At 32.0% G+C, this 9117-nt stretch overlaps 1 protein-coding gene across 1 annotated transcript; it reads left to right on the top strand.

Moving 5' to 3' along the window:
* Positions 1–6571: 6571 nt before the first annotated feature.
* On the top strand, positions 6572–8881 carry LOC145317374 (uncharacterized). Its single transcript, XM_080158422.1, has 4 exons — positions 6572–7688; positions 7874–7975; positions 8207–8406; positions 8671–8881. Exons 1-4 carry the CDS (start codon positions 6673–6675, stop codon positions 8805–8807), a joined length of 1455 nt encoding a protein of 484 aa, XP_080014548.1. The 5' UTR covers positions 6572–6672; the 3' UTR covers positions 8808–8881.
* Positions 8882–9117: the final 236 nt, after the last annotated feature.

Raw genomic sequence — 9117 nt, forward strand, 5'->3', positions numbered from 1 at the left:
ATTATTGAAATTTATTATCCATTGTCCTATACCCCAAGAATAAGATTCTTCCTGATAATACATGAACAGTTTGGTATACGAATCTTGATCTAAATGTATAAGTACTCCTGCACAGATATTTTCTCTGATGACATCCATTTATTTACACTATCTTTTACTTTAGATAATACTGGCGGCTGCGCTCCTTGAATTTAGGGAAAAAGGATGACAAAATTACCTAAAACCAACCCTAGAATAACTCAAAATAAAAAAAAAATGAATTTTCCCTGCAATGGAGAATTCCATATTTTAGGAGTTTAGTGAGATCATAATCCCTTTACAAGAGACAAGTGGCTTAATTTCTAGACTCTAGGGCCAGGGGCACGTCTTTAGATTATCACAACATTAAAAAAAAGTTAGATGTAAGTTAGAAAATTGTATAGTAAACGGTCTAGTCCTTCTTAAGCTCCTTCCTGACTGTCTAAAAAGAGTAACGTTATCTTTATGACTAGAGTCTTATGTTAATGTAATTTCAGCAAAAAATTAAGGATAATGAAAATATAAATGTATTTTGAAAGTTAAATAGCGTTTATATTTGTGTGTGGTAGGCTTTTATATTTGTAGGTTATAGAGATACATATGTAGTTTTAAAAACATATATCCTTAGGGATAATAGTTGCTTTCCCAAAGTGGCTTGTTGAGCTCTGGTTCCCCAAATCCCGTTTTAAAACATAGGACTCTAAGCCTGCAGGGATATCCAGTAATCAATATAACCCAACCTAATATGACCTAAAGTAATAAACAAACAACTAAAAAACTACTATCCCCTTTATTTTCAATTTATTTTAAAATAGGTAAATGGGGTGGGGTTATTGTTGCTCAAGAGGGTACTTTGTGTGATAGCGCCGGATAATACTACGTAGAAAAAGGTCCTGCAGGGTCAGAGCCATCATTATTTACTAAAAATATGTATACCTTACAAATAAAAGATATGGTTGGGGAAGGGTTCTGAGATACAAAAATAAGAATGAGTTAAAGCATTTATTTAGTTTTAAAAACTTCCGTAATCCTTTATTCCTGACTAAGGACTATATATATACTTTATATAAAGCTTATTAGTAAATGGTTTAATCATGTTAATAGCAACACATTATTCAAAATTTTAACAACAACGGAATTCAGTGCTCACGTTTTCCCGCCAAATTCTGAATCCGAGGATGATATGTCGAATAGCAGAAAAACGATTAGATAATTGTGATCAGTTTTGGTCATGTGATTTTTTTACGTCCTTTTTTGTTCATGGAAGTCTTTTTTAAACCAAAAAATAATGCTTGTAAGGCAATAAAATTAATTTTTCATAAATCCAATGAGAGAGAGACTGTAAGAGATTGTACTGTAAATTAAGCAGGTACCCAAAAATTTTTTTATCTCAAACGGTTATTTAAAAACTTTGGGTTCTTTTTAAAAACGTTTATTGGTTGGATAATGGATACTTTTAATATACAGAAGGGATAATATAGTTATCTTAATTAAGTTGTCAATTTTCAATTTTTTATTCATTGTCTTATCCCTCACTTATCTCACTTATTGAGTTGGTGCTCACAGGTCAAAGAAATCTTTATTAAAAAAATTAAAGTGTATCTCAAATATCAACCGATTAAATGCTACTTGTACCGTTGTTGCACAGACAGACAGAAGGACTAACACGACAATGGCAGCCATAGATTAGCTTTGCTACTAAAACCAGTTGCTTGCGTCATAGTGGAAACACCTTTGTATTTACGGTCGTAAAAATTGTTACCATTAATTTTAGATCAAAAATATTTTGGCAATTTTTTATATACGTATTTGTAATATATAAGAATAATTGACCGTTCACCTCAAAGGGCCTTTGAGCACTGAAACTTCCCCTAGTTGTTGAAAATGAATATGAAGAAAGGGGGGGGGGGTGGATTTTTTTTATATTTTATTTAAGTGCAGGCTAAGTTAGGTTATATTAGGTACCAGACAGCCTCGCAAGGTTAGGGCATCGCAGGAGGTAAATCACCTGATATTTATTTCTTAAAGATGCTGAAATATAATCATTCTTAAATGAAAAGCTATTGTTTATATGTACTATTTGAAGGGAACCCCGCATAATACAATACCCCCCCCCAAAAAAAAATTACCCCTACCTTGGGGGTGCTGTAGGCACCCCCAACGATTTTGGGGGGGGTATTTACCCCCCCCAAACCTTTTTGGGGGGGGTAATTACTAGGGTTGGGCCGGATATCCGGTGTGGCCGGATATCCGGCCATTTTCAATATCCGGCCGGATACCGGATATTGAAACTATCCGGCCGGATATCCGGCTCTATAATTTTTTATACTTTACACCAAAAATCTCTGCTTTTTAAAATCTTAAATGGCTATAATTTTCTTATTATTGAAGCTAGAAGAACATTTTTTCTCAATAAGTTTAACTTTATGTAAATTTATATAAGATTTCTGAAGAAATTTTTTTTACTACTTTAATATCTGGTAATTTGGCCGGTTATCCGGCCGGATATCCGGTAATTTGGCCGGATAACCGGATTTACCGGATATCCGGCATTTGAAATCAGCCGGATATCCGGTATCCGGCCAAAAAAGTATCCGGCCCAACCCTAGTAATTACCCCCCCCAAAATAAATGTTCTTTAAAAAACTTTTTGGGGGGAGGTATTTACCCCCCCCCCAAAAATTGAATGTTCTTAAAAAAAAATTTTACTGAAAATTTTTTTTTGGGGGGGGGGATCTATGATGTAATTGTAAAGCACTGAAGATTCCATAAAATAGATACCTAACTAAATTAAATATTTCATTAAATAATGAAAAAGAATTTCTATAGGCGATTTCTTTTGGGAGGATGTCAGGGTGTCTCAAAACTAGTTATAAAACTTACCAGGACCTATAAGACGCTTCACTTTAAAGTATAATCATATTGGTTCATTGGTTAGTGAGTTAATTATTGTATTTTTATGTTCTAAAGAATGAGATACTACTATATATTTGAATAGTAGTGGCGCCCTTAGCATCTAAGAACTCGTGTTTTCTAAAGGGTAAAAAGGGAGGAGAAAAATAGCCTAAAACCACTCAAAGGATTGACCTATAATAGTGTGGAACCATCATGGGATCTATGTGAAGCTTTCCTAAAAAGGAGAACTCAGTATTAAAAGTAATGAAATCTGAAGCTATAGTCAAATAAACCTTACTTACTACTTTATGTTATAGGATAGTACTTATTAACTTAATAGATTAGGTAGGTGCTTTTTTTACATAATTAAATTACCCCCCCCAAAAATTTTACCCCCGGGGTAAATTAGTTTGGGGGGGGTAATTACCCCCCCCCCCCCAACAGATTTGGGGGGAGTATTTACCCCCCCCCCCAACAGACTTTAGGGGGGGTAATTACCCCCCCCAATCAAATTTTACCCCCGGGGTAAAAATTTTGGGGGGGGTAAAAAAAAATTTCGGCGCGCTTCGCGCGCCATTTTACCCCCCCCCTAAAATAATTACACTTATTATGAAGAATTGGTGGTAAAATGTTGAGAGGGCTGTTTATTACACTAGTCCCTGAAGTTTTATAATATTTAGTCTTATTCGTTGGTTTAACAACTTCGTTTTTTTAATTAAATTTGGATTGGTTGAATCATCAAGTTAAGTGTCCTAAAGTTTCAACCACTAATTGTAATCTACAGAAGGGGTAATTTTGTGTATAATTATTAGTGATGTACATAAATTTATCGGCTATTGTCTTATCCTTGCGTTTTTGTTATCTTGTTAACAAACAGAACAGTAAACCTTTTATCTTAAGTTATAAAGTTTTATACTTTATGTACAAGAAATAAACAATCAATATAAAATCAACTTTAGTTCTTTTTCACTTTAAGTAAAAACATTTCTAAGCACACAGCAACTCTACAATTTAACTTTAATTTATTCTTATCCTCCTTCCAGACGTACGTAATAAATAGTAATTTAAATAACATTAAGAAGGAGGGGGGGGGAGTGTTGACACGTTTGCGTAAACAGTGAGTATAGGCTTTATCTTTGGACTGAGAGGATAGTTTATTAGGGATAAAATCATTCTTATATGATATATTTTCCCAAGTTTTAAGTCTTTTTGGATAGGTTTAGGAGCTGCAGGCCTTCGAGTTAAGGAGCTGCAAGCCTCCAGTTGCTCTGGACTGGTAAAAATCAAAACACAGAATTTTAATTTAAAAAAATTGAAGAGTTAGAAAACATTTTTATAACAAAATATGTATATTTTTAAATGTCATTTACATATTTGAAGAAAAAAGATGCATATTTTGTATGATAAGTTGACCGCTATCTCTTCAAAAAAAGAATATGATTTTTATTTTTACCTGTCCAGAGACCAACTGGAGGCCTGCAGCTCCTGAACCTGGAGGCCTATCCAAAAAATCCTTAAACTTGGGAAAATTCATTATATAAGAATGATTTTTTTCTTTTATAACCTATCCTCTCAGTCCAAAGATAAAGCCTTACTCACTGTTTACGCAAATGTGTCAACCCCCCCCCCCCTCTTAATATCGCCCTTTCGAACTAATTAATAACTAATTTAATTTTGATTCTGTAATAATTTGGAAGATGCCTAGCAGCACAAGATCTTTTAGCTTTTTGAAGCAAATTATTACATAATATAATTTGAAATGGCGACTCCTAAGATGAATAGACAAATTGTTACTATATTAGCACTTGATATTAAGTGTCCTGTCCTGTACTCATCAAGTGTTCTAATAAACAAGCGGGTCATCTCAAAAAACGCCTATCTCAAAAAACGCCTATCTCAAAAAACGCCTATCTCAAAAAACGCCTATCTCAAAAAACGCCTATCTCAGAAAACGCCTTTTTAAGAAAACGCCTATAGGCATTTAATGAAATAATTTAAATGTATGATATTCATATATTTATGTTAAACATCTACACAAATATTTTAAGCATAAATTTAGCTATATAATCAAATCAATATGAAAACTAATAAGTTTTATTGTTATATAATCTTGTTTCATCACTTATTTTGTGATACGATTGGAATGACAATGTTCCATGATTTAAGATGTTCTTATAAAAAAAATTAATGTGACATTAGCTCTAGAAAGGTTTATTACCCTATAATTTAAATCTGTTTTGGCATTTTTATAATTTTTATGTTATGGTAGGAACACCATTATAAACTCACCGCTAGTGTGGTACCTGTTTTAAGATGTTCCAATAAAAAAGTTGATATGACAATAGCTCAAGAAAGGTTTATTACCCTATATAATGTTATACTTTTTCAAAATTTCAAAAATTTTGTGACATGGTAAAAACACTATTATAAACATAACTAATAAATTGACCGCTAGTTTGGCTAGTTTTGAGTTTATTAAATGGTACATAATCATCAGTAGAAGATTATCATTCACAATGAAACTAATTACTTTGTTTCTTTTATTATTTAAGTTAAGTTATTGTTTATCTATCCAACTTCACAAACACACTTTTTTACACCGTGTGAAAGAAGATGGTTATGTAACATCTGTTGTTAATGACACTAAAGTTAAAATTAATAAAAGAAAAGTGTTTACCTCATTAGTACTAGATGGGTACTGTTTCCGTCGCAAGGACATTCATGGAAAAAGAGGAGAAATTGGTTCACAATTAAGGTGATTTAATTATTATTAGTTATGAAATAAAAGTAAAGTAAAGGTTGTTTATATGTAAACGAGATAATCCTGTTTCCCCCAAACTAAGACAGACGGACATACGGACATTTCAAATTATAGAGTAGCTTCGATACTAAAAAACTCAGCCTGACGGACAGACGGACATACGGACATTTCAAATTATAGAGTAGCTTGAACTAATTTTCAAATGTAAAGAAATCTAAAATATATTATGAAGGAATAAATAAAGGAATAAAGTTTGTTTATTTCAGGTGTAAATTTATATGTAAGTCTTGCGAGGATGATGGCAAAACAACAGCCTGTTGGGCCACTGTAACTGTTACTGATCCTGACTATGAGGAAATGGACCACTGGGAGATAGATACCAACCACATTCCTCAACCTGTACACCATTCCTGCCTTCTTTCTGGAGTAGAACCTGAGGTGTGGTCTTTTGAAGCATCCCTAATTGATTCAGTAAGAGAAAACCCGATGCAGCCCTTTCCTGAAATGTACAACAAAATAAGGTTATAATATTTTTTTATTTTTTTTATAGACCATTATTTACTTTTAAATTGTATGCTTCTCAAGATGTTGCATAATATTTTACGTTGACAAATTAATAAACATTTAAAAGCAAAGCTTTTCTATAATTAGAGTCTCTTGGCAATAATTTTACATACAATTTTGCTTAGACTTAATTTTTTTCTACAATTTGAATAACAATGATCATTATATGTAAAGTAGGAAGGTTCTTTTTGTCTGTAAATTAAGATTTTGACAACTACAGGACCATTGTTAAAAGTTAAATGTTTTAGCTTTTTGTCTGTAAATTAAGATTTTGACAACTACAGGACCATTGTTAAAAGTTAAATGTTAAATTCCAATAATTTAAGAGCTGAAGGGTACAATAGAGGACTTAAGGCCAAAATACGATCTCCACATCCAAATCCGTATACATTATCATCTTTAATAATAGATGAACTGCAAATAGCTGGTGATTCAATGTTGGCACACCAGATAGAAAATGGCAACAAACCTAAATTAACAAGAAAGGCAAAGGACAAGATAGCAAGACAAAAGTCTCTAATGACCAGATACTCTAAAGGAAACATTGAGCTTGGAATATATCAATTACAAATGGGATTAAATTATGTAAAAAAAGCAAGGACTGTAGAGAGCAATATTGAAGACTCTGATGATTATCTTGAAAATATGTTTCAAGATGTAAATAATGCAGAGGAGGATGATTTAGTTGAAGAATACCACACATTAGGACTTCATGAAGAAACTATGAGCTCTCCTACAGTTATTAATCCAAGAAAAGAAAGAAAAGGAAGAAAACATAAAAAACAGAAACCCAAACCAAATTCTAGAAAAAGTTATTGTATGTATGGGGTAGAAAATGGAACATTAGAAGACAGCAGTATTGGCAAAAATATTGCTCTTGCCACTGCAGCTGTTGCAGTGGCAAGTTTAGCAATAGCTTCTACCAGTGAATATCAAGAGGAACAAGAACAAGAAGGACAACAAGAACAAGAAGGACAACAGGACTCGAGCAATATTAATTTCAATAACCAAGAACAATATGACCAAGAACAATATGACCAAGAACAACAACAACAACAACAACAATATTATGACCAGTACCTTCTTCAACATACATACCAACCACACTACACAGAAAACTATCAATACCAATATTCATATTATAATCAACCATACCAAACAGAATACAATTATTATGAATTACAAGAAACTCAATTATTAAACACATTAGGGTTGAAAAAATCTGAATCACAATTTGACACCCCTGCTGATGGAAATTGTTTATTTTGGGCAATAATGGACCAAACAGGGATAGATCACCAGATGTTAAGAAAAATTGCTGTTTCAAGAATTTCACAAATGATAAGTGAAAATATTTTATTTTGGCTAGAAACAGAAAATCTCTGTAATTGGATTCAAAGAATGGCACAAGATGGTGTGCATGGAGATTCCTATGCTCTTCAAGTATTAAGGTATATTCTCTTATTAATGTTTCTAATAAAAGGGTGAAAATATCTTTAAGTACTGAAAATCTTTAGTAAGTATTATAAAGTAATGTGAATATTTTTATATTCCTAATAAGAGGGAGAAAAAATAATTGGAAATGATGGAATTATAAGATATTTAAATCTAAACCTAAAAAACTTGTTTTATTTAGTAATCATTTTGAACGTGACATAATTGTTGTGTTGAGTCGGTCTAATCCAGCAAATGGTATCCAAAATTGTTACATAACGACTCGGGCATACACCTTAAAAAGGTAAAAAAATTTTATTTGATTATTAGATTAACTAGGTTAAAAATCACGCAACCTTTGCTTGTTCAAATATTGTAATAGTTATTTCTTGCATCGTATTATAAACGGCTTTCCGCGGATATAGAATGTACAATTATAAGATCAAAACTATTTTTTTTAGCCCCGAGGTGTATTAACATACAAAATCGTTTTTTTTTGTCTGTCTGTGTAAGTAATTAGCTATGTGTTCTTTAGAGCTGACCCGATATTGCTACTATACTTTGAAGAGTCTGATGTGTCTGCTGGTCATTATCAAAGTTTGCAATTTCTACCAGATTCAAAAATTATGCAATTGTATGATTTTAACAGAAGAAGGGATATATCAAGGATCCATACTTCAAGTGTTTCATCTCTGCCTGGAAGCCCCTTGTTTAGCAGCTCTACAACTGAGCAAGGTAAGGCAATATTTAAATTTATCAAAATTGTGTACTTCAAATATAAGAACTACTTCATGAATTAGACTATAGTTATTTAATAGCGCAGCTACTCTAAACTTTTCAAAATTGTATTCTTTGAATAAAGCTTTGAATAAAACAAACAAATGAATCTTTTAATAACCAAACCATTAAAATATATTTTTCTTTTAAAAACACAGCTACTCTAAAAAACTATACATTTAAAAATGTACTGAAATAAACTAATTAAAATATATAATTAAGGTTCAATGATTATCGGAAAAAGAAGAAATGACAACATCATAAGTGCACCACCAAAAAAAAGAAGAATTGGGGGTGTTAATTCAAGCCGGGCAGAAATAGATTTTGAGAGTAGCACACTATCTTATTTAGATTTATAACTTTATGTATATAATAATAACAAATATTTTTAATATATATGACTATTATTTTAATAAAGAATAAAACATGTAAACTTTTTATTTTATTTAATACTCATAGGCGTTTTTTGAAATAGGCGTTTTTTGAGATAGGCGTTTTTTGAGATAGGCGTTTTTTGAGATAGGCGTTTTTTGAGATAGGCGTTTTTTGAGATAGGCGTTTTTTGAGATAGGCGTTTTTTGAGTATAGCCAAACAAGCAAGTCTAAGTGCTACGCCAATTATGAAGAAAAACTTGAAAAATTGCTTTAATACAGGATAATGTTTAAAGA

This window comes from Acartia tonsa, chromosome 4 (genome assembly GCF_053477335.1).
Source record: "Acartia tonsa isolate MP-2025a chromosome 4, ASM5347733v1, whole genome shotgun sequence".
Taxonomy (NCBI): domain Eukaryota; kingdom Metazoa; phylum Arthropoda; class Copepoda; order Calanoida; family Acartiidae; genus Acartia; species Acartia tonsa.

Coding starts and splice junctions, on each gene's coding strand:
- LOC145317374 (XM_080158422.1), top strand. CDS start 6,673: ATGTTGGCACACCAGATAGAAAATGGCAACAAACCTAAATTAACAAGA. Junction 7,689..7,873: donor TATGCTCTTCAAGTATTAAG/GTATATTCTCTT, acceptor TGTTTTATTTAG/TAATCATTTTGAACGTGACA. Junction 8,407..8,670: donor CAGCTCTACAACTGAGCAAG/GTAAGGCAATAT, acceptor TATATAATTAAG/GTTCAATGATTATCGGAAAA.